Source organism: Passer domesticus, chromosome 1 (genome assembly GCF_036417665.1).
Source record: "Passer domesticus isolate bPasDom1 chromosome 1, bPasDom1.hap1, whole genome shotgun sequence".
NCBI classification, from domain to species: domain Eukaryota; kingdom Metazoa; phylum Chordata; class Aves; order Passeriformes; family Passeridae; genus Passer; species Passer domesticus.
In genome coordinates this window covers 128,030,892-128,056,884 of record NC_087474.1, presented here as the reverse complement: position 1 = coordinate 128,056,884, position 25,993 = coordinate 128,030,892, and the positions used below count along the sequence as shown (strand labels likewise).

The 25,993-nt window shown below is 39.6% G+C and overlaps 1 protein-coding gene and 1 long non-coding RNA gene across 18 annotated transcripts in view; one reads left to right on the top strand and one right to left on the bottom strand.

Annotated features, from left to right (window-relative positions):
• Nucleotides 1-25,993, bottom strand: part of SULF1 (sulfatase 1) — a 184,598-nt gene that overhangs the window by 10,511 nt on the left and 148,094 nt on the right. For all 16 annotated transcript variants that reach the window (XM_064388755.1, XM_064388748.1, XM_064388694.1 and 13 more), the window contains 10 exons: nucleotides 22,618-22,768; nucleotides 21,435-21,610; nucleotides 20,768-20,896; nucleotides 20,448-20,504; nucleotides 19,338-19,467; nucleotides 5,829-6,045; nucleotides 2,439-2,685; nucleotides 715-811; nucleotides 533-627; nucleotides 60-125 (listed from right to left, as the gene is read on the bottom strand). In XM_064388755.1, coding sequence (XP_064244825.1) covers nucleotides 60-125; nucleotides 533-627; nucleotides 715-811; nucleotides 2,439-2,685; nucleotides 5,829-6,045; nucleotides 19,338-19,467; nucleotides 20,448-20,504; nucleotides 20,768-20,896; nucleotides 21,435-21,610; nucleotides 22,618-22,768 — 1,365 coding nt within the window. The remainder of the gene's footprint in view (nucleotides 1-59; nucleotides 126-532; nucleotides 628-714; nucleotides 812-2,438; nucleotides 2,686-5,828; nucleotides 6,046-19,337; nucleotides 19,468-20,447; nucleotides 20,505-20,767; nucleotides 20,897-21,434; nucleotides 21,611-22,617; nucleotides 22,769-25,993) is intronic.
• Nucleotides 17,251-22,754, top strand: LOC135280669 (uncharacterized). 2 transcript variants are annotated; one of them, XR_010347543.1, is made up of 4 exons: nucleotides 17,251-17,733; nucleotides 17,962-18,053; nucleotides 22,418-22,489; nucleotides 22,629-22,754. It is a non-coding gene; the product is annotated as an uncharacterized LOC135280669 (long non-coding RNA). The 2 variants fall into 2 exon arrangements; XR_010347544.1 differs by having other exon boundaries at nucleotides 20,744-22,489.

The following is a 25,993-nucleotide window of genomic DNA, read 5'->3' as shown; positions in this document are numbered from 1 at the left end:
ACATTTATCCAGGCACCAAAAAGTCAGTAGTGAGAGTGAGAGGTTAATAACAGCCTTACTTGAAGGGATGAAGATGGCTCTTGAGTTTGTCTTGGGCCTTTACCCCCTTCTCTTTGTTGTAATAGCTACAGGGAAAAATTTTAGGAATTATCAAGTCATGAAACTGTTTTCAACACAAAACCAAAACAGAAATATACTATTGTTGACATTTTCTTAAGGAACTATACAGACTAAAAATTTTCACCTAATTTAAGAAAGTTCTATCTGTGTGATCCTATGCTAGTTTAGAGCAGAACTACAGCTGGATTCAAACATGTTAGTAGAATACAAACACATGTAATGTCAAAATGTTAACATTTATCTTCTTGTGGTTCACAGTAGCTTCTACTCATATCTAACTAAAATAGACGCCTACAATTGTTACAAATATCAGAAAAGCTTTGGGTTTTTCTTTTCAATCTCAAAATCCTTGGAAAGTGTATAAGCCTTAGAAATCTGAGTATCATTCAGTATTTAGTGCCACCTCTCTTACCTCTGTTTACTACAATCACATTCATCTGGTTTTCTTCTTTTTAGGTGTCCTCTAACTTCCCTTAAATTCTTAATTTTGTCTTGGAGAGCTTCAATCTGCAAAGATATTATTTCTGAGTCAGAATTATTCTTTGAAAAGGTATCAGTGTAAAGACTTTACAGAGATTGTAAAGTACCTCTTACCTCCTTATCAATGTAAGCCTTGTGATCCTTCCAGGCTCTTGCAGACTGGTACAGCTCCCTCTCACAGTGAATAGTGTCATTTGGAAGAATGAAACATCTGTAGATGTGAGTTTAAGAAATAGGAAAATGAAGGTGACTCATTCCCAGTTACCTACCCATTTTTTCTCTTTCTTCCAACATTCCTAATCAATTTTTAAAAATATATTCTGTTAGAAAATAAATAAAAATTCTACAAGGTCTTCCTCTGTTGACTTAATAGCAACAATTGCTTTTATCTGTTTTCTCTGGAAAACTTGTCATCCACAACAGATGGTCTGTGCCTGCTAAGCAAAAAATGCAATACATTCTTATTCAATCAGAAATTAAATTGAAGCTGAAGTAAAAATCTGCTCAGAATCTAAAGCCCCTTGTTAATCAAATGTGCCATTGTTTGTTTAACCACCAGCTGCTGAGAAATACGTTCTTGCCACATAAATGTGGCTCATCTTCCCAGCATGCAAAACACTCAAGAAGAGAACATAGTCAGAGGGCTGAAGATCAATATAATCAATAAAGACCAAGAAGCACCAAAGTAGAGGTTCTAACACGTCATTAAACAAAAAGTCTGCACAGCACTGTGCTTGAAAAACTGTGCTTGAAAAAACAGCTCTACCAACAGGAAAAAAAAAGCACAAGAAAAACCAAGGCAGTGAACTGAGACAGAAAGTCCAGCAGAGTGCAGGCTGGGCTTTCAATGTTGCCATGCTGACAAACAGAAATTCTGTAATTAGAGAAATAAAATTTTATAGACAGAACTTTTCTTGGGTCCTCCGTCATCAGAACCCTTCTTTTCATTTTTAAGAATAACAGGAAAAAGAGGTAGATGCTTATCTTTGTTAATGTTATCCTATTCTGGTTTTTTTCTTCACTCAAAAAATTCTGAAAGCAATGTTGTTCTATAAAACTGTTCTACCTTTTATGGAGAAATCATATTTTTTCTGGAAAGCTGTTTAAAGCTTTAATAATTCCATGGTTGGAAATTATCAATGTAAGAAAGGATAATTTCTACTATTCAAAACTAACCTTTGTGTTCTCCAAAAAAAAAAAAGAAGAAAAGAAACTCTATTTACATTTTACATATAATAAAAGAGATTCAGCAAAGGTGTTTTTTTTTTGTTTTTTTTTTTTGCCTACATATTCCTGGATTTTGAAAAAATCATATTAACTTTTTAAAATTAAAAATTATTTTGAGATGTTTGCCTTTTCATTCAGACTTAATGTATCTTGAATAAACAGGTCTAATGTATCTTAGCTCGTGCTAATGGCTGCAAACAACTAAGCATTAAGAAACATGACGTAGCTGATCTAATCTGCCCTCATGGGACTTCAGTCGTCTCAGATTTAGGCCTCTATGCTAAACTGGTAATCTAGACTTTATAATAAACAGCAGAAACATCAGCTTAACAGGGTGATTAATCCATCATAAGATGCATATTTTGATACAAGAGATTAATTTCCCTCTGGAGATGCCTACTTTTCCCTAGAAATAAAACATAAACCAGAGGCCTCTATTTAAAATACACATACTAAATATAAATTATTCCACTTCCTAAAAAATACAACTCAGGTGTATCTAAAATCAGCTTCAAGTTCATAAATATTGTACAGGGGGAGAAAGAGTACAGCTAGAAAATTAAAATTTGGTTTTAAGAAACAGAAATACCATACAGAGGAAGCAATCATACTTGTGTGTCACTCTGACAGAGCTGGGTTGACCCATAGCATCAGTGCCATCAGCCACCATTGTGTCACGAGCAGCACGAGCAGTTCCCTCTCCTTCCTCCTCATTTCCAACATTGTGGCGCTTGGTGATACTTCTGGTCTTCAACACCTGCAGTTCTTCTTCTTCCAGATTTATGTCATATATCTCACCTTCAAATTCCACAGACAAGGACCGGGTTTGGCGAGTGTGAACAAATCGAGGTTTGTATTCTGAACCAGAAGAAACATTCATAGTCAAATATATGTACATATATATATGTATGTATATGTATATACATGGTCCATGCCATGAACACAAAACATATTCCAAAGAGGAAAATGCGGTTCAATAAAACCAGTTGATTTTTTCTGTGACTTTGCAGAAACTTATTTAATGTTTTATTGATACATTGTGCCCCACACTTCCATGAGTAGCATGAAATTTTGGCTGCTTTGAGGTTTGCATTTTATGTTAGTCTGATCTTATGCCACAGTTAGCATCTATATCTTCAAGTAAAAAACAGTATCTCAGATATCTAGAAAGAGACACTAAAAAAAAAATCAGAGAACACAGAATTAGAAACCATTTTAGAAAATGAAATCATTCAGTTCTGTGAACCAAGGCCACCACCTATAAATTGGCATATGACATACTAATGTAGACTTTAAGGTAAAAATTAATTTTTAAAAGGTTAACTCCTTTTCCTTTTTAAAAGGTAAGAATTTAGAGGGTAAGAATCCATCAGATATCAGTATCTGTATGTATCTATATGTATATATGTACATATACTTCCACATATATGTCATCTGTATTTATGCGTGCAAGCTGTAGACCACCAAAGAGTTGCTGCATTGCAGAGCTACAGTGAGATTAATTATGCCACTTTTGCCCCTTGAAAGCTCTGAGTTTAGTAGGGTTACAGATCTTTTAGTTACTGTGTATACAAGTAAGACTAACTAGAACAATTAACTCTTCTGAGGGGTCTTTAATTTAATGTACAAGAGAACCTCTCTTTGGTCTCAGCCTGAAAAACCTTACTTACACTTTTTACTTCTTTTGCTAAATGCACTTGACCCAAACCAAGCTGATAAAACTGACAGTCAATACCACTCAAAAGCATGCTCTGTCTAGCAAAGATGCCTTGCAAAGCCACACACAGAGAGCTCTAGACATACAAAATTAAGCTTGTAAAAAGTCAGTTGTAGGGCATTTCCATTTGTTGCATCTATGCTGAGCACACCCATGTCACCTAACAATAATTTATCCAGCAGAAAACAGCAGCTGTAAGAAAGTACTGCCTTTGGCAGGCAGCATCAGTTTTAGTGAAGTTTTTATGTTAGTGTCTTTGAGAGACTCAGATTGAATCTTTCCTGCAAGAATCTTTTAAAGCAGAAGACAGTGAGCCTCATTGAACTTTTCATTCAAACCACCCTGTTCTAAACCTTTTCAGCAATCACCTGCTGTCAGGTTAAAAAAGTCTCAGTCAAGACAATGAGGACATTCATCTTCATCAACAGAAAACTAGTTTCAAAGCATCTTGCTGGTCTGTAACCATATTACTCTTTAATAAAATTATGTAGAAAGATTCAAACAAGTGGCTGAAAGGGTGGAATAGGCATCTCATGCATGTGTCATCTGAAGACAAGCCTGAATTAGTAATTCCATTCAAAATATTTCATCATTATGAGTCTTTCCCTGCTCTACTCAGCAGAGTGTTAAGGTAGATTTGGAGGAGGCAGGGAAGGGAAGAGATGAAAGAATGTTGTAAAGAATTAAAGCATAACAAAGAAACTTTTTCTGATGCCTCCTTCAGATGTTTTCTATCCTTCCCCTACTTTCTCTCCCCAGGTAACTTGCTCCAGTCACAATCCCCTTTCAGCCCTTGCTGGTGACTTAGCAGCACCTCTTTTGAAGGTACACAGAAGGTATTTCCCCACAAATATATAATTTGAGAAAACATTCCCCACTTTGAGAATCACCCTGGAAGTCTGTGGCATGTAGACTTTTCAGCAGAGCTCTGCCTGTACACACTGTGAGGTTCCTTAGATCGTACTAAACAAATGGAAGAAATTAGATCAAGACAGTATTTAGGCCAAACAATGAGACAACTTAAGACAGAAAATATTGTGGTTGAATGTACAAAGAATACCAGGGATTCTTGTTCACATCCACAGTGCAGGGGGCTTTAAATCAGGAAATATTTTGAATGATACTGACATTATTTTCTTAGTTCATAGACATCTGTGCAGCACCTTCTAACTTCTGTGTTTCTCATACAACTTCACTGACATCTTGCTTTGAAGACCCATCTTTATTTAATTCCCCAGTTTTGTACTCTAGTTAGAGAGCAGGAGAACACAGCCTGCTCTTAAACAAATTCTAAAATGTGCTTCTATTGCTTCAGCTACAGAAATTCACTTGCATTGCTGGGCAGAGAGAAGAAAAATCGTCCTCCATTTAAAATCATAGCCTCTTCAAATAGGCTTCTTTTGTAGAAATCATTAGCAGAAAGAAACCCAAGTACCTAAACCCTCTTGTACAATCCCTTCAGCCCAGGCTCCACTAGAGGACACTGTGATCTCGCTCGTGTCCCTGCGGGGATCCCGCGCCGGGCAGGGAGAAGGGAAGCGAGAGCTGGGCAGAGCTTCGGTCCGAGAGCAGCCCCGCAGCGCCCCGGGGAGCAGATGCGTGCGGGGCATCACCAAACTGCGACTGAATTCAGCCCTAACCATGCAATAAAACGCTTGCCCCGGCCACCTTGGCAGTAGTGGCCCCGAATCACCGCGGAGGCCACCGGGCTGTGGTGTCTGAGCTGTGCGAGAGGTGGCACCAGAGCATCACCGCCACCAGCGCCGCACCGCAGCCTAAGGATGCTCCTCACCCTGATCCAAAGGATAAATATCATTGTTGCTGCTGTTAGAATCACAGAACGGTTTGTGTTAGAAAGGACCTAAAAGAATACCCAGTTCCAGCCCCCCTGCCTTGGGAAGGAACACATGCCGCTAGAACAGGTTCTCAAAGCTCTGCCTTACCTGGTCTTGAACACATTCAGGGATGGGACATCCACAGATTCTCTAGACAACCCTCACAGTACTGAAATTCTTCCTAACATTTAACCCAAACCAACTCTGTCTAAGTTTAAAGCGATTTCCCCTTGTCCTATCACTAAATGCCCTTGTATAAAGTCCCTCTCCAGCTTTAGGCCCACTCTAGGTACTTATTACAGAGGCAATTATGCAGAACCTGACTAACAATTCTGGACATCTTCATTAGACACGAAGGTGAAAGCAAGAGCACACTGGTAGCAAAATGCTCTGCTAGCCATTTCCCCCTTCTCTCTGCCTCAGAGTCCAAGAGATCAAGTAACACTTACTTTGCACATTAGGGTTTCTCAGGAACTGTCTTTGATTTTTCCTTTGGGTCCTGCTGTTCCGGTAATCAGTGTCTCCACAGTTGCAGTCTTTGTCTTTGCCGCCGTAGCCCCGGGAGTGGAGGCTGCGCGTTCTCTTTCTGATGGCGAGGATGTCGCTCGACACCTTGCACTTGTGAATTCGAAGTTTGCCAGAAGCATCCTCTGTGCACTGCCACTTCTGCGAGAGAAAGACATGAAGATGATTTCCCAGCAGCCTTCCAAACCCCTGTTGTTTTCAGGTAGACAGTAAAAGGAGACAGGTAAATTTATTTTTAAATTTAAGCAGTCCCTTAAATAGCAAATTGGGAAGGAAAATATTTTAGGGCAAAAATTCAGTCACATTCTCCACAACATCTTTCTCATGCTAAGAAAACATAAGTTCTTCTTTGAAAAAAAATTACTTTGTTCTGTGACTTGGATTTTCTAGCATGATTCAGGGAAAAAAAAAAAAAATCCCCAATCCATGAATGAGGAAGAACTAGTTCAGTTGTAAAGTGTTTTGGAAAGAAAAGGACAAATTTTGGATGTAATCTATAGAAAAATACATAAACCATTCCCTACAGCCAGCAGGTGCAAGCAAGGGGAAGAACCTTAGGGACAGTAAACAAAGAAATTATCTTGGATAAACTCCTTTGGATTTATAAGTCATAAGATTTGCATGAGACTTGGGAGGAAAAGCTCTGGAAGGAGTACCTGTAAAAAGCATTGTATGTGTGCTGAATATCAGAGCAAGTGCGGGAGAATGAAAGGAAACAGGTTTTTTTCCAGTTTGTCTGCACAATATCTGTCTGACTTAATTATCAACATCACTGAACCAGATGGAAGATTCCAGGTGGATTTTTCCAGTGGATCCCATCACTTTCACATTTCAAATTAAAAAGCAACTGGGACTTTAATTTCCTTTCCACATCATACTGTTTAAAAAAACCTAAATGTAATTTAAAACCAAAAAATGGATGGATGTTGAGAGATCAGAGCTCCTTTGCCCACACCCAAAGCTTTCCACACATGGCACTCACAATACACTACACAAAATAAGAAGTCTGTGAAGATTTTAAGTCAGTGATAGTGTGAATAACAATAGGTAGAACTAGAAATAGCTATATTTATTTTTAATGCAACCATAAATGACTATTACTCAGTTCACTTTTTCATCTTAAGCCACAATGACCAGAGTTTGCATACAAAGCACTAAGCTTGGCTGGATATTGCAAAGAACAAAACTCAATAATGCTATTGGTAACTGGAACCTTTTAGCTGCAGTTTCAGTAAAGTTTCTCTGTTCTGTGTCCTTTTCTTGGTTCCCATGACTGAATAGCTTAAGTAGCTTTCTCTTGCCTCATTAATAATAACAAGACAGATGGATGCTGGTCCTAATGGAGTTGCCAACTTAATTTTTGAAATGGACACTAATATCAGAGCACGCACATTTCGGTAAGCTCCATTAACTAATGGCTGCTCTGGACTGTTTTGGGGATGCTGTCACACTGACTGAAGAATGGAGAAAGAAAACTGAGCCTCAGGTAGATTTTCTGGCCTGATAACCTGAGGAATGAGTTGATGTGAGTCTGAAGCACAGCACCATGAGTGCACTCTCTGGCCTAACATGTGGGCTGAATTAAAGACAGATTCCATGCTGAGATCCTCCTGTGGATTGGCATAACTGATCTCAGAACAGTAGGCCATGTGTAAAAGGACCTTAATTTGAACAAGTCTAATAAGTGGAAGAGAAATTACACTTGTGCCCAGACTTTCAATGTAAAGGTACACCTAAAAGTGACAATGTAACTTTCTACAAGAAAAAGTGTCCAAGTGCTGTAAAGCTTTGCAGATTTAATTCTGCCATGGCATGTGCTCTCTTCCTTCTGCATCAAGAGATGATTGTTACAGGATAAGAGCTGACTGCACCACTGTGTTTCCTGTCTTTATTGAGTATGTGTTACAGTTATAAACATATGGCACTAGCTTTTAAGGAGTCTCAAAAGCAGCATTTTAAAGTAGAATAAGTATTCGCTTTGTCTCTTTGCATTAATCATAGCAAGAGGTTGTAGGAGTGGCTTCAATAACCTTTTAGATCACTTTTAACAGTATTATGACTAACACTGAAACAACACACTCTGTGTCTAGTACAAGCCAATAATAGTTCCCTATTTAAAACAGGGATTAAATGTGATTCATTTCCTCTTTTATTTTCCTTTTTTAAATCTGACTTCAAAAAAAGTGTTGTTATAAAGATGCTTTAGAGTTCTAAGATGGAATTTTCAGTCTAACTTTCCTGAATCCCTGCCCATGCCAGCATAATCAGACACTGAGCATGCCTTATGTAGTTCAGTTGTAATGGTCCTTCTGCTCATCTGTAGATCTATAGAATGCATTAATGCATATAAAGGAAGATTCTGACTGAATGCACTGCCCCTTCCTCTGTTTTCTACCTTCCTTCCCAGTTTGAATACCAAACTATTCTTTGAAGTTCAGGACTATTAATTTTGGTTTCTGGACCACCATTTCCCCATCAATTAAATAACCCCATTAGCTAACACAAACTAAATATGTCTTCATAAAATTTTAATTTGTATATGTTTTCTTATTTTCCCCATGTTTATCTTCTTTCTTACAGTGACATTTCACAAGACACCTAAGTCAATCTAACAATTCACTGTTGCCATAGGAATACAGGATAGTCTTTGCTTCTGTCTGCCTGCTGATTTAGGGACCCTTGCACTGATTTATTCTCACCTCAGCAGGAGAAAAGAGAACTACCTCAGAATTAAAAACTCTAAACCAATAGTAGAGGAAAATCCAAGCCATTTGGCTGCAACAAGCTGTTATATTGTTTCAGTCATGTTGTGAAACTTCATCTGTGTCAGCCTTTTTCCTTGTCATTGACTCATCTTTTCCTTCTTTCATCTCGTTTCGTCACCTACCCTCCAACCACTATTTCCCTCTCACCTCAGCCTTCAGTTCACATTCCTCCTCAATTTAGGCTCAGAGAGAGAGCAATGGTGAAAAAGGATCTTTAATGCCTCCACACCAGTGGAGCCCTGACACCCCACACCTGAAAGCTGATGGAACTCAGCCCACTGGGAGGAGCTTTGCTAGTTTACAGCCACCCTGAACCAAGCACAGTTTATTCTGCACATGCACTTGGAGCCTTGGCTGGGTTTGTGCGTGCTGGCTGCCAGCTCTTCCCAGTGCCTTCCCTGCCCCCGTCAGCAAATTGCAAAGGAGCTTAGGAGAGATAAAAGTGTAAAAGGACTGAGCAGCTAAGGACTTTGGGTTTATTTTGTTTGAAAGAAACAGGCTGAGGGGCAATGTCATTTCTCTTCACAGCTCTCTGAGGAGGGAAAGCAGAGAGGGCGACGTGGATCTAGGACGTGGGAATGGTTCAAAGTTGTGCCAGGAGAGGTTCAGATTGGACATTAGGATTGGACATTTCTTTAGCAAGAGAGTGCTCAAACACAGGCTTCCTGGAGATGGGGTTGTTGTCCCAGGCCTGTCAATGTTCAAAAGGCATTTGGAAAGTACTGTTAACAACATGCCATGTAAGTGGCCAGGCAGTTGGACTCAATGATCATTGTGGTCCCTTCCAAAAGAAATAGTTCTAGTATGGGGTTGTTTTGGATTTGTGCTGAACATAAGGTTGATAATATAGAGATACTCTTGTTTTTGCTGAGCAGGGCTTACACAGAGCCAAGACCTTTCTGCTTTTTTTGCTGCCACGCTGGTGAGGAGCCTGGGTGTGGTTGGGGGGCTGGGAGGAGACACAGCTGGGACAGGCAACCCCAACTGAGCAAAGGGATATTTCAGACCATAGAACATTATACTCAGTTAGGAAAGAAGAGAACATTTGGAATAATGACTTTTGTCTTCCTAAGTCGTTGTTACATGTGATGGAGTCCTGCTCTCCCAGAGATGGCTGAGAAACTGCCTGTCCCTGGAAAGGGGTGAATGAATTCCCTCTTGCTTTGCTTGTGTACACTGCTTTTCCTTTCCCTATCAAACTTCATCTCAACCCATGAGTTCTCCTGCTTTTACTCTTCCAATTCTCTCTTTGATCCCGCTGGTGGGGGAGAGAGTGAGTGGCTGTGTGGGCTTAGTTGCTGGCTGGGATTAAATCACTATTCCTATCCTATCCTATCCTATCCTATCCTATCCTATCCTATCCTATCCTATCCTATCCTATCCTATCCTATCCTATCCTATCCTATCCTATCCTATCCTATCCTATCCTTCAGAAGTCAAGCTGCTTTAATCTCTGCCAAGCCTGAAGTTTAATCAGGCAAGTACCTCTGCCTGTTCCTCAGTGTTGAGGCAAGCAAGGCAACAGTTCTGCAGCAGGAGCTTTTCCTTAGATAATGGCACTAGCATGATGCATTTTCTTCTGGGGATAGAGATTTGTCCTCATAAGGACATTTCAAAGACAAAGGGTAGAACATAGGCTGGTTTAAAGGGATGGTTCGTCCTTGGTGGCTTTGCTTTGCCTTGCTACCTGGCATGGCTCCAGTTGTGACTTGCAGCTACATAAGGAAGACAAACCAAATGACTTCATAACTACCTGGGGTCTCAGTTTCCTGGTGTTAATAGGTTGTGCCACAGCCTTAAAATTAAGTCTATTTCATTACTGATTATAATTAAGGCCTAAAACTATGCATTCAGAATGAATCATTGTGATGTGCTCCACTGTAAATAGCTACTCGGGCAGGACTTCCAATCAGTTTTGTGCAGTTAATAGACTGTGACGGATTTGAGACAGTTGCTGCTCCCTTATATAGAGGGGAAATGAATTAGACAAGTCATGAAAAGTGTCCCAACAGTAGGCAAGGTAAAGGTTTCTATGAAATGTAAACACCTAGTATTTGCAGTAGACACGTCTGTGTTAAATACCTTGTCAGATTTTATCACAAAGTTACGAAACCCCGAAAAACATGCAACCGGAAATATAACATAGCAGCAATATTTTTACAGGTGCTTTTTCATTTTTGTAATGTATGACTGACTTTGATATTATTGCTCAGCCTAGGGAATGTTAAGATAAGACCTGAAAAATGAAGACTTCATGAATTTAAACATGTCCTCAAGATCTCATTTCCCTTTTTTCCTGTTTCAAAAGGTACGCTCTAAATTTGAAAACAGTACAGATGGAAATACCGTCACAGGCTGAATATGTGTGCACCATTTTCCTTCATTAGCAGTAACCAGATCTGGGGGAGTGCCAGTGGACTTGATGTGATAATGCTGGAAAAGGAGTCTGGTTCAGGGCTGTGCTACTGCAATCAGAGCTGTCTTGCTTTTGCTTTCTCTGGGCTATTAGAAGAGGCTGTGTCACACAACATATTGAAAAGTGCCCTGTAATTAGTTGTCTACGGTAAACATTAGAGAGCAGCAGCAGTTCATTTCTGCTGAACTGGACCTGAATACTGAGAAATGTTTGCTGGTTAAGGTCATGTCCTCTGCGCATTCCCATAGAGCAGAACTGAACCCATGTCCTGACCAAGGCTCCTAAATGCCCCTGGAAATACTAATCTGTGTTGTTTCATCTCAGCAGTACTTCAATATTGCACATGAGTGCAGCTGTTTAACAGGGATAGTTTGCCAGGTTCACTCAGGGAATTTGGAATTGCTGCATTTTTGTGGAAAAAAATCTCCTCCTCCATTTTAGAGCTGAGTAGATACTGCCTGTAATGGCAGATCCCAAGTTTTGCACCACTCTCTTGTAACTAAACCACCTTCTGTTGGATCATGCTCCTGAGTCTGACAACATGAATATATTTAAAGGCATTTATTTATATACAGCCTCAGCCCCTGAGAAGTGTTCCTAAAAAATCTAATGGTCAGTGGTTCAACAGATAGGAAAGAAGTTTTTCCTACAGGAACAGATGGACAGAAATGTATGACAGGCTTTAGAAATGCTTTCAGATAAATGCACAGGGACAGAACTGGAGGAAAAAAGGAATGAAGGAATTAATCACTAGATAACAAAATTGCTCTATAAAAATTAGCAACTTTGAGCTACATCACAAGCTTATGAAAAGAAAGAAAGAGAAAATTCCCAGGAATTTTACAGACTACAAAATTTTGCATTCTTGCCGTATAGACAAGATTGATTTTAAGTGTCACAGTTATAGCAGTTATCTAGTTATAAAATATGCATGAACTGCATTGTCAGCTCTAGAAATGTAGGTACCTAGGTCAAGACAGCAAATATTTCTCCTGCATAGCATTCTCTACCAAATCTATTAACTTGCCTGTAGTTACAGCTCAACATCGAGAGACTTCTGTTGTTATCCAATAAACATCCACTATCAGGTGCAAACAAATAGGAGCTAAAGAAAGGATAAATTTAATCCTTTAGCTGTAAATAGTAATACCAATAATAATCTGTTACTATTGTGTCACATACATTTAACTTGCAGAGGACATAGCTTATATTACATTTCATTGGATACTTTAAAATGGAAACTCTGCAAAAATAGAACCTCAAAGGAGTACTACAGAAAGTGTTAAAAATAATCCTTGCATAAACTGTGTTTTCTGTCTAGACATTTCTGGTACATAGAGTTACTTTAACAAAGGTTTAAAGAATTTGCTTTGTTAAAAACTGTGCCACTACCAAAAAGGTCTTTCTGTTAGAGAACACCAGTAAGATGATAGTGAAAATGTTGAACACAGTCATGCATTGAAAGAGATGAAACCAGTAAATCCAGTAATCTTCTTGGAATATCTCTGGATTTTATCCAGAATAGACTTCATACGTCCAATCAAGAATTGCTTGAATTTAAAGAATTGTCAAATCTGGGAAGAGCTGCTCTCTGTTTGATAAAAACTTAAATATTTAGGCTGAAATGTGAACTATTTAGGCTGAAATATGAAATACCATGCCTTGAAAGATTATTTTTACAGATAAAGGACCTTATCTTCATATTTGGTTTCAACTCATAAACAGAGTGGTATTTTAACTAGAGGTATCATAATTTCTGGCAATTCCTACGAATTCTTGAGCAACTAAATTGCAGGCATGTTTCTGTAAGCTGTGAGGGATGACTCTGCAGGGTCTGAAGTGAGGAATAGCTACAAGGGCTGCTCACTAAGTGCATGAAGTGTGCACTTAATTTTAGGCACATAACTGGTCCCAAACACATGTGCTTCCAGTTAAGCCTGTACATAGATGTTCCACTGAATTATTACTAAGAAAAGATGGTATCGATGGGGAGATGGCAAAGAAGAGACGGCTTTGAATCAATGCTCTGGTAAAACAGGTTTATCACCAAGTGCTTTTTGACTCCTGCAAGTATCAGGAGGTTGTTCTGGAATCTGGAGAATCCATGAGTGATGTTAATATGCCATAGCATAATTTTAGTTTAGTTTAGTGGGTGCTCAGGGTCTGGCTGTCAGTGGCTGGCCAGCCATCTGACACTTCTGGCCAGCTCTTACCAATGTATGTGTGTTTTTATTCATACTCTGCAGCTGGTCATAAAGCTGACCTATACAAATGTATGGTCTGTGATATTTATTTTATGAGAACATAGATACTCGAGCCAAACCAGACTACACCTAATAAGCCCCATTCTAATTTCCTTTACAATATTATCTGTGAGCTGATTGATGGCAAGTGTTCTTTCAGTATGGCAAATAGATATTCTTTCGACTGAATGCTGATATGATAATTTGATAAATATTAATATCAATAATAAAATTAAATTCTTATGCTAGGTTTTTAGAAGGTGAAAAATATGTGAGAAATAGGAGCAGGAGCTACAAAACATGCTTTTTGGATCAGAGCCAGAAGAATCTTGCACATTTACCACAAAGCTGATGTTTGGATTCAGCAACACGTCTCCAGTGACTACCCGTAAAACCTCAGATCACTGTAAAATACACTGAGACCTAATCTAACTAAAATCTCACTGTACAGTCTTCAGGCATTTTCTCCAAATGAAACATTATTTCCTCGGGGTAGTTTTGGGATACAGTTCCTCAGGAGGAAACTCAATATTATGCATCTCTAAAGCTGAGATGCATGAAAAGGGAGAACAGGGAAGGTGCAGCTACAACGTTATACCTGTCTAGCACAGTGTGAGCTCATGTGCCTGCGTGTCATACCTACACGGGCAGCACGATGCATTTTCCTGCTCTGCCCACTGTCAGTGCTCATTGGAGCTGGCAGAAGGCCATGGATCTTTACAAGTTTCAGACCTTTGATGCTCACAAACTGGCAGGTAGTGTCGAGCAGATGGTAGGAGATGTATGCCCATAAAATAAACAGACCCATGTCTGGGTTTCACTGCTGAGTCACCCAATCTAAGAGCTGAAATTTTAAACACAGTGCTTCACGGTCCTCATTTTTGGAGGGTGGTTTTTTTTTTTTTTTTATCCTATTGGGAAAATTAAAAAAAAAAGTTTGTGGTTTGTGTAATTTTTCTAAGAGGATGAAAATGCATATTTGGCTATGGATTTGATACTGATTATAAATAATGGATTGAGCAGTACACTGGAGACATCCAGCCTATCAGTCACCAGACCTCATAAGGTAACTGTGATCTGGGAAAGAGTGTTAGGTCCCAGAAGTCAAAATTATGCCTTAGGAAAATTCCTATGACTCAGACTGGAGAGAAAAAGAATAAATACTTATGAATTAACTCAACTCCTTAATTACACGTTTAGGTAAGGGAAGAGAGAAAGAAAAAGTATAAATGAAAACACAGTTAACATGGTTTTATTTGATATTTGCTAAGTATCCCAAAGAATTTCATGAGTGAGAAGATGGAATGAGTTCAAGAAAAATAACCTGCTGGAGGATTTAAGAGCAGCTTGCCTCTAAACCTCCTGAACTAACATATATTCTTGTCTCAGGTTATTCCAGTGGAAAGCTGAGAAGAGATTTGTGTCATGATAAGGGTTGTATTAATCCAGAGAAACATTTGTTCACATGTTATTTTTTCTGCTCTGTTGGAAAATTAACAAAATTTTATTACAAGTTGACACCAACTGTTTCCATTTTAAAACAAAAGCAGGGTTATGCTGCAGATGAACACTGCAGATGAATCAGTATTTCTGTATGGTGCAGCTTATTACTGAGAGGGTAAATATATATCAATGAAATATAAAAATACCCTGCAAACCATTTAAGTGTTAAAACCCATCGGTATCCACTGCTAAACCAACTGGGATCAATCAGGTGACCTCAGTAATTACACCATGTAAACTGGTGACAAATTTGGCATAGGAACTATGAAATAAACCTCCAGTTCCCATCTTAGTTTCTTGAGCATTCTCTCATGTGGAGATATGGAGGGAACAGAAAGGAAATGTCTACCCTTCTCCAAGCCCCAAGCTGAGCAGGGAGCCCACCAGCTCCTGCTCCCTTTTACAGGGGAGTGAACCTGGCTGATGTGACGGCACTGTCTGTGCTTTGGGTGAGCGTAGATCAACAGCTGGGGCAGGGCATGGGCTGAATCTTGCCTGTATCAAATATGACATGGGCAGATGACCCATAAATCCCTTACAAGTTCATAAAATTAACAGTGCTCCCCAAGTTCCGAAGTTGAGGAGGAAGAAGAAAACATGAAATCCTCAAGGCCAGGTACTAAGCAAGCAAAAAATTAAGAGCATGTACTGAAGGAACATCTGGAGGTCATTTAGTTCAACCTCCTCCTCAAAGCAGCAACATTATTAGGTTTGGATGTATCCTGGAGTGGACTTTCCACAGCCTCTTTGGGCTCCAGTTCTTAATCATATTTATGGTAACACTTTTTTCCATGCACCTCTTTAGAATTTCCCTTGCTGCAACTTGTCTCTTACTGATAGCCCTTTTGCTGTGCACCTTCAAGACATACCTGGGTCTGTCTTCTCTCTAATTAGCCATCGGTTAATCAAAGGAAACAATTAGCTTCTTCCTTTTCCTTCTCTTCCCCATGCTAAACAAACCTCTGCCCCTTCTCAGTACCTCCACCCCATCTCTGGAGTCCTCTGCTGGACTTGCTCCAGCACACCAAAGTCCCGCTGCTGATGGAGATCCCAACCCGGATGCAGCATTCCAGGTGCAGCCCACAGGCACCAGGGAGAGGCGAGCGCTCGCTTCCCACGACCTGTTAGCAGCGCTCCTGCTAATGCAGCTCAGCAGGAGCTCCTCTCCTTGGCATGGGCTCACTGCTCACCCGTGTCAATGGCTGCTGGAACACAGCTCAGGAGTGAACACATCCCATGCACATCTCACTTCTGAGAGGTTCTCAAGGAGGTGGGTGAGTGCTGGAAACTGTCCTCCCATAAAGGGGATTATGCAAAACAAGCAAGGGGACAGTGATCTACAATGTGACCTACAGTCAAAGTGATGCAACATGTCAATGGTGCTAGAAAATTTAAATACATTAAAAACTAACAGTGAATGTATTTTATATTTATATTTTACAAATGCTTAGTATTTTATCTTCAACCCCCTCCCCCCCATTTTTTAAGTTTATCTATTTTCAGATACACATTGGGCATAAAAAAAAAATTTGAAATATTTGGTTAAAAAATTAATACGCTAGGTACCTTAATTTTCCTTTCTTTTAAAGAGAAAATAAGCTAAAGCAAATATTATCATGAGTACCACAGCCTTGGAGATTTTGGAACTAGCAGATATCAGGATCACACCTCATTTTAATACAGGAAAAAATATTTTTTTCCTTTTTCAGCTTCCTTGTGTTTTCCTTTTCAAATAAACTACGTATTGACTAGAGTAAATTTAAATTAAGAGCAAGCTTTTAATGGTGCATTAATTCCCCACATGCTTATTCTTATTTTCAGACATTTAGCAGCAGCTTCCCACAGACCAGTAATTTCACTATTTTAGAATCTGTCAGCAATCACTCATTCTGTGAAAGTAATTTTAATTTAACTGATGTTAACTGCAACTGATTAGAGTAAACGTAGGAAGTATTATAAACGACCATAATTTAAATGAAGATTTTATTTCTATATATGCACCTATGTAATTGAAATCAACTACACAAATTTCAAAAGATAAAACAAAGTTAATTCATGCACAGCAATATTTTCTCTTTTCTAAGAGGTGCAAAATGACTACAGCAAATCTACTGCAGGAACCTCACATTAAACTGTGATGGCTCAGAAATGCACATTGGAACATGTTTGGACTAAGGTACATTTATTTGACCTCCTAACTTTTTTCATTTTAAGAACTTCTCTACATGGAAAAAATCCTGCACGTGAAATCCATTTTACATTGCAATGCCTCACTGAAGTTCATATTAGTCCAATGTTGGTCTTTAAATTCACACTTTACCTATTCTATGCTGGCTTTCCTGTGAGCACCACAGGTAGTCTGTCCTTGAGAGAGAAACTGGCCTTGTTTCCCAGGGCTGCATGAGAGCAAATGGAGTGGGAGGAATGGGTCTGTGCCCCACAGGCTGAATGAGCCCAGAGGATGCTCCACCCCTCACAATGCTCTGCCCAACAGAAATTTTCCATGGGCATATTTAACTTCAGCACTCCTGCAGGAAGCCTTCAGGGTATTGGAATTATCAGGGACAGCCTTGGTCTATTTTTTAAAGAAAATAATGTGTACACACCAATGGCTGTGTCTGAAAATCTGTCTCAAAGAGGTCAGTTCAGTCCTGTCCTTCATCCAGCTGTGAAGGATGGCTGCTGGGCTCTGTGAAGCCAACATATCTTCAGCATCAAAAGAACCTCAATGAGAGTTCGTGGGGTTCTCGTAGGAAGACCCACTATCAACCATGATTGCTCTTGTAGCCTCCTTGCTGCCCTTCTTCCTTCACCCTTGGATCAAACTGGATTCACCAATATGGGATGGTCTGCTGCCCTGGGCTGAGCACAGGCCTGTGAGCAGGGATTCCTGCTGACTCAGGTGTGGTATCTGCTCAGGACACTAAACGTTTTCTAGTCATATGCGGAAAAGTAGTTATTCCAAACCTGGATTTTGGCATAAGATGTAATAAATATAAGGAATAATTGCAAAGAAAATATTTTGTTACTTTAAAATGAAACATTTAGCATCTAACAGTCTAAATTACTTAATTGATCTCCTTTAGTTTTTATAAAGGTTTTCAAATTTAATCTCTGTTTACAATGGCAGTGCTTGAACTCCTGAAAACTTTGCCCTTGGGTGAGACCGCGATATTGTGTATATCCCTTCCAAAGTGGCTGCATTTAAGGAGCGTGTGTGAAGTAAGAGCCGTGACAGAGGACCCGACCAAGGATGTGACAGCCGAAACATTAATCCAGTCCAATCTGTGATTAACATGAATTACTGTAACCCTACACTCGGCAGGAGGCGAAGGGACAAGGCAGGGATGGAGCATTTCTCTGGGTGAGCTCTTGGCACGGCCGTGCAGAGCGCGGCCTGCCCGGGGCCCGGCGCCATGGGTGGCACGGAGCGGGGCCCAGCACAGAGCGGGCTTTGTGCCCTCGCTGCTGAGAGCGGCCCAGGTCCCAGCGCCAGCCCACGGCAGCCTGCAGCGCTCTGAGCAAACATCTGAGGGCAAAGCACGAGCGCCTGCCTGGGAGAAATCACCTCACACTTCTCCGGGGAGGTGTGTGCGGATGGGGATGGACGGCAAGGACGGCAAGGCAGGCACAAGCCACTGCCTGGGGCCCCCAGCATGTGGTTGGAGGTGGTGTCAATGAGAAGGGTACAGCTCACACATCTCCCCAGTAAATCCCTCCTATGTAACCATAGGTATTGCATTAATTCAGGATGGATTGAGGAGAATTTGGAGTTAGAATCACTTTTCTTAATTTAGCTGTCTTCCTGTGCGTGCACTGCAGAGATGCAGGTGTAAGCATAGTAGTCAGGGGTGCAGTAATTTCTGGTTTTATGAGCAGGCAATTAGACCTTTGTATCAGAGTCAGGTGTTATACTGAAATCACTAAGGCTGCAAGAAGAAAAAGTAATGCTTGAGTATGAGTATCACTGCCTGAATCCTTACAGTGACCTGAAATATGGAGTGTTTCTGGGCAAAGGGACACTCCTATTTAAAGTGTTTCAAAATATTAAAGGATGATGATTAATAAATGTGCTGTTCAGTTCATGCCAGCAAATGAATTCATGTGTGACCTTATGACTAACCAGCTTGCTTTGGTAATTCTGAACTAGCCCAGCTCAAAACGATTCTCTCCCTTATTAACAATTATCACTGCACTTTCTTGCATATTTATCAATGCACATGATCAAAGAAAAAGTAGTCATTTCATGTTATGTTTGAGCATGGGAGTTTTATGATAAGATCTGTACTAAGACAGCAAATGAAGGACCAGTGTTGAAGACCTGTTGAATTTGACCACTGCTTAGAAAGAAATTTGTCTGGTTTTCTTTTGCTCTGAAGATATTAACAACAGTGATCTTTTAGTTACCTTCCAAAAGCCACATTCTTCAAATGTGGCTTTTGAATCATAGTATAAAATGTGTATTTCCCTGTGACACCTAGAAAACTGCAGTTACTTGTGGCTTACCTGTCCTGGTTGTTCACAGGCTGTCTGGTATCTTGCTTGTTGGCATAATTCTTTTACTCTCTCGTACTTTGGTAGTTGATTAGACTGCTGAGTGTTTTTGTTGGGTTCCTCCTTCTTGCGTAGAAATTTGCTTATTAAAAAAATAAAGAGCAATGTTTTAGATACATTGTTCTAAGCCCTAAGGATAAATGTAACTTGAAGAGTGAAGCTTCTTGAAGGTTTAATGTCTTCTCAGGGAAAAAAATCCCCACATTTCTGTTACTGACTTTCGATGTAGGTCACATACTGAAAAAAGCCTCAGGTGACTGGCTGAAAATTGCCAGAAGATAAGTAAGTGCTGCTAAAATATGTCTAGCTGGTACAGTTCAGCACCATTCATACATAAATGTAGGTTTTTACAAAAAGCAAAACTCTTTGAAGCAATACTTTCTTGGCTGGAAAACACAGCTGAAGACACAACAGGACTTTATACTCAGCACAAGCTCGGCTGTATCTTACATATCATGATGTGTCTTTCATGCACTGCTTTGGAATACATCAGACAAGGTTTTCATAATCTGTAAAGTCATAAAGTACCGAAAAGAAATTGCTGTAAAATTTTTACCCAGAGAAAATTTTCACAGCAACAACTGGCAAGGTAAGAGGGTATAAGGAGTTATCAGCAAAGAGAGCAGCAATTATAGTCATGATTCTCAATTACACATAAGTCTTAGCTGGAACAAAAAGGAAGAATGCTTCTAACACATTATGGAAAATACAAAATCAGACAATAAGAGGATTCTTCACAGCTGGATTTGAAACTGAGATTTGGGAAGAAAATTTGGATAATTACAAAAGTGGGCACAAGCACAGTGTTAGGGAAAGAGGCTAGGAGAATCACCAGAAAAGCATGCTTTCAAATTTCTTCAGAGAAAAGGATTTGGGAGCACAGTAGATTACAAAGGCAGTGGTGGGAAACTAGGAAAAAAGTCATGCCTGTCAGTTTGCTTGCAAAATTTACTGCTTCTCTGACCATAAAAAGGAAGAGGAGGAAGCAGAAAGGAAAGCGTGTACAAGGGAGTGTTCCCAGCAGGCAGGCTCTCCCAAAGCTCTCTCACCCCTAATAATTACCCTCTTTCCACTAGAAATGTGTCACGCCAAATTTTGGTCTTCTTGTTTGTTCGAAACCTGAAAGTAAAATAATGACATTTACTGCTGGCACTGAAGTACACCACTGTAAGTGTTAACAAATTATTTTTGAAAAAAACCAACTCTCCACTTATATATACTTGCAATTTTATAGATCTACTACTTAAGAGACTCTTGAAATGGGAAAGCTGTGGTCGTTGCCATGACACAACTCATTTTCACAGAATCTGTTTTTCCACTCAACTGTTGATTTACTAAGGTGTTTGCTTCTGAACTAGCTAAAAAAGGATCATGGGACCCACCTGTTTCCTGGTCTCTCCAAGTCCAGAAGTTTTAGGACAGATTTGCCATCCATATCTGGAGGTGTGTCAAGGCCTGCTATATCCAGAATTGTTGGAGCAAGATCAATATTCAGAACTATCTGAGGCACACTGCAAATCAACAGGAAAGGTCATAGTTGCCATGTGTTCAATGTGTAAGTCTTCACATTCTCTTGGAAATAGAATGATAATTAATGCTTATCAGGGCTTTGAAGATGTAAAGCTCTACAGAAGTGCTAAGTTTAGAAAACCCCCTTTGAAGTCTACAACTCAGAACGATAGGCCAGTACTGCAGACTGACATCACAAAGAAAAAGTTAAGCATGATTAAACAAGGAGGTGCAGCAGCAACACTGCTCTTATCTCATTGACAGTGAGGGCATGATGCTAAATGACAGAGTGAGCAGTAAAGATGAGCACATCGTTTTTAAAAGCAAAACCCTACAGGACTATGCATTACAGTTTTCTCATCTGCATTATAACTTATTCATAATATGCAAAGTGAAAAAACTGCCTGTTCATGAGACTCATTGCTCTGCAATAATAGGGCATCCTTTATGAAATGAAACTAGACAGAGTGATAATTACATATTCTCAGAAACGTTTTACATTAGGCTCAACAGCTGTGCTAGAGACATAAGGGAACGTACACTGATCCCGGCTCCACACTTGGACCGCGAATAAAGAAAGGAACTCGAATATCAAAGTCATACGGCATTGACTTCCCCTTGACCAGTCCGAACTGCCCAATATGGTATCCGTGGTCAGCAGTGTAAATAATGTAGGTGTTCTCCAGTTCTCCCATCTCTGCAAGCATTTGGTGTAACTGCAACCCAGCACAGAAAGAACTCCGAGTTAAGTGTAGCAAAGCATGTTTTGTGCAGAGTCGTGTATAACCATAATTTATAACACTTAAATACACAGGACCAAACAGGGCATCGATGACATAGTTGGCACAGATTCTGGGGACTGGCATTTGTACATCTTGCCTTTACTGTGCTGTGAAAAAATCAACGTACCAGTTCAATTTCAAACTTGACAGAGGGGACAATTAAACAGCTCCAGAAATTAGAATAGAAAAAATATGGTAATGATGGGGTAATTGCCTTAGTATGTCCAAAATTCATTGTGTACTCAAACACAGCTTGTGAAAAAAGTCTGCTGCAGCTTTAGGGGAAAAGGTACTAAGATTTGATTTACTGTGCTAGTCTACAACTTTCCCATTCCTTACAGTTGTGGGCTTGGGAAAAAGCTGTAAATTTTTATTAAAGTTTAAAGAAATCTCTCTAGGGGAAGATCTTTGGTCATGGTGCTTGATTTTGGAACAAAAAGTCATACAAAGTAAACCTAATAGTTCATGTATCATGTTACCTATAATTAGCAGTGCACTGCATTGCCTAACTTCTGCAAACACTTGCAGACTGACACCTGAGTTGCTGTGATTTGCCAGTTCCCAGATTTCAACTGAAGGACAAACTGTGAATGGAGTGTGTGAAATGAATAGAAGTTGTCATGTGTGCACCTGTGTCTATCCATGTGTACACACAGGTGATGCATCTTCTGTTAATACCAAGCTTTATACTAGGCCCAGTGACTTTTCCCTTTAAAAAAGCCCCCTATTTTTTTGACCCAGCAATTGAAAGAAGAAAGCCAGGAGCTTGGCCTCATGTTGCAGAGAACCAGAATTCAATTCCACTTGGAAAAGGTAGAGTAATTCCTCATAATACAGTGACTTTCCCCAGAATGTGGTTGGTGAAGGTAAAGAAAGAATTAATTAATTTAATTTTGTTACCAACTAACAAGATTGTATTCACAGCAATTTCTTGCACTCACTCTTTCCATAGAGTCATCAACTGACATCAGGGTCTGAAGTCTTTTGCGCTGCAAGACGTTGGTAAACTCCATGTGGATTGGCAGCATGGGCCCCGTGTACTGCATAATCCAGTGCTTATCCATGTTTGGTGCATAGTTATAGCTGGGAGTGCTGGAGGAAAAGAACGGATCTCAAAAGTTGTGCAGCATGACAGGCATCAGAGGGAGGTGGGAACTCCTCCAACACAGAAATAGCCAACAAACAGTTAAATCACAAATTCCACGTGGTATCTAACAAATACCAACAAACATCACTTCAGTGGCTTTCCAGATCAACTGGGTCATGTATCACCTCCTCAAAATATTTTAACCACTTGCTTTCCAATCTTTCTTTCATAGTCAAAGACCACTACAAGTTCCACGTTAATATCTGGGATTTGCCAAAATCTATTTCTCAAACAAACCTGCAGTCATTAAAAAGGCTCATCTGAATGTGCATCCCATACACATAAGAAAAATTAAGGGAGTTAGAGGTGAAAAAGGACTGCTTACTTAATATTAAGGTATATTGCCCTGGTACTTCCAGTACAGAAATTACCTTTAAATAAAAGTCAAAGAAAGGTATTTTCCAGTGGAATAAAGAAGCCTAGTAGTCAGTGTAAAGAATACCACCAGTTAGTTCTACACTAAATACTGCTGAAGTGTTATTTTCAATGTGAGTGCAAAGCACATTACAAGCATAAAATTAACCATGACAACAAAACTGAACTAAACACTGCTATTGGTACTAATACTAAGAAGAAGTACGGCACAGAATCCTGTCTAAAGCAAAGAATGATGCTTTAGGAGTTTGCACAAACATCAAAAGAAATATTTAAGAGTGGTATTCTATCCACAGTTAGTGTATTCTTGAAAGATATCCTAAAGAAACAAGAATATTTTCCCAGAGATATCACCTTGGGAGAAAATGTGTGGCAAAAAATGTGTCAAGTAAATTTTCTCTACAGAGAAACATGTTACAAAAGCTCTCCATCATTCTTGTTTTTATGCCTAGCATACATGACAACTACAAGGTGAAGAGAAACCAGGCAATATCCATTTCCCATAATGGTTTCACTTACATATGAGCAGTTCCCTTCTCTAGAAAGAAGGAATCTAGGCTTTGTCATTTTCATTAAGTTCTTCAGGTTTTATTTCTCCCCTGTTTCTAGTACACTGCAGCATATGGTACATGAAAGCAGCATTACATTTGAAAATTAAAAATAAAGAGAAGGTGAAAAAATACTGTTGGGTGATTAGATTAATTTGATTCTTTCTATTTTCTTTTCAGCTTACAAGAAAAATGAAATTCAATATTAATTTGCTGCTTAGGTCCTGAAAATTATAACATGTGTAATAACAAAAGGTACATTTTTCCTGCTGAAATATGTATGTGTAGTTATCTTTTCTTAAAATTAACAACATGAGAGTACTGTATAACTTAGAGTCATGCCTTTGACCAGTCCTTCACTTAGGTTTCATTTTTCTTCACATGATTGTATGTGATCCCAGAATGGTAGAAACAGTTGATTTTTATATCACATATCATATGTATAACTTTTAACTACATACTCTGAGGACAAAAATCAGCTGAAAGGATAACACAGTAAACTGACAGTCAACTTCAATAAATTTGTGGAACCCACATTCTAACTGGAGAGCATTATTTGAGAAGTTAGGTAGAATTTGAGAAGTATGCCTTTAATACACACAGCAAGTTTTGACTAACCTACTTAATCATTAGTCTCAAGGGAAAAGGCAAGTGATGCAACAGTATCACGGGACTTTGATAGAGATTAAGAAGTATGAAAAGGTTAGCTCCCTACTGAGCAAAGACAAGCATAAACTAGAATTCCTTTTCTGTTGAAAAATCTTTTCTTTCATGTCGAAAAGTCAAAGTTTTTGTAATTTCCCATGGTTGAAGTCTGATTTAAAATGAATACTGTCATAATATTAACAAGATTTATGTCAGGAGCCAGCCTTTGTGCTGCTGGCTAGCCAGCAGTCCTAGCAGAGGGAGATCCTTGAAGAAGCAAGCCTTAGGAATTCTGTCACCTACCATTTATCAGTAATCAGACAGAAAAGAAGGATACTTTCAGTGCAAATTTTTCTCCGTTTCCTTGGAAATTTGTCAGACAAGATGTTTTCCCATGAAAGAGCTCATTTTTGATTAATCAGCATCTCCTAGTAAAACCCTGTTTTTTTTCAGTGGGGTCCTGAGTGTCCCAGGCACAGAGGGATGAGGTGGCTGTGAGCTGCGCTCCGCCGGCAGCGTGGTGACAGCCCGCTGCTGTGCCAGGAAGGAGAGCCAGCTGCTGAAGCAGGCTCAGGTCTTATGTTCCCAGGCTATTGTGAGCAGCCTCCTCCACATAATGGATAGTTTTTAAAAGCAGCACTCAAGGGTTTAGCAGAGCAGTTAAAACCTTTCACAGACACTATCCAAATGCGTTTTGAATTTTCGGGGTGAGAAATGCAGCAGGCAGAGAGGGAGTAGAATTTTCCTCCCAGGCAATTCAAGGAACAGGAACCTTCTGTGAAATATCCAGTGTCACTGGCTGATGGATAAATGTGAAACAGGGGTCCATAACGTTGGAGAAAGAGAACGAAGGACGAGACAGAAAGGAATTCCAAAACCCCACAGCTTGTACACGTTCCCTGGGTACCCCTGTTTGTTGGGGTTTTCAGAAATCCACCAAAATAGCACTGGTTACCAGACAAAAGATCTAATATTGTCCTCAAATTTATCTACCTTTTGTTTGGTATAAATGTAACCAACCAAACGAACACTGCAGATGTAAATCTTAGGGAGAATACTGCTGACTTCTGAAAACCTTTCCATGTAGTCAGATCTCTTCCTGATCAGTGATAATTTTTTATCATAACATTTTTTTCTTGAAGCAGCTGGAGATATGAGTTAAATGTTCAGCTGTTATAAGTCCTTGAAAGTCATTATGACATGGTGTGTCACCATTGCTATTCTTCCAGTTTTGAGAACAGATTTGCTCTGTATTGACATGCACTGCTATGAAGTATCACTGACATCTACATTTCCTTGATTTCTCTTTGCACTGGAAGATTGAAGTTGAAGATGTGTGCCATGTCTTCCATGGCCTCCTCTCACTCATGGAGTACATCTTGTGCTGAGTACACTAGCTGATCCATGATGAGCAGACAGTGCCAGGTAGCCCATTATTTTCAGGTTATCCATGGCTTCTGAGTCTGGCAAGTAGCTACTGTAGTACTTGTCATTCTTGTAGAATATACTAACCTGTGCAAATCTAGATTGCTCTGTTGCTCACTTTTATTTGTCCAACACATACTGTGAAGAGCTTAATAAACAGAGACCACTTGGCACTCC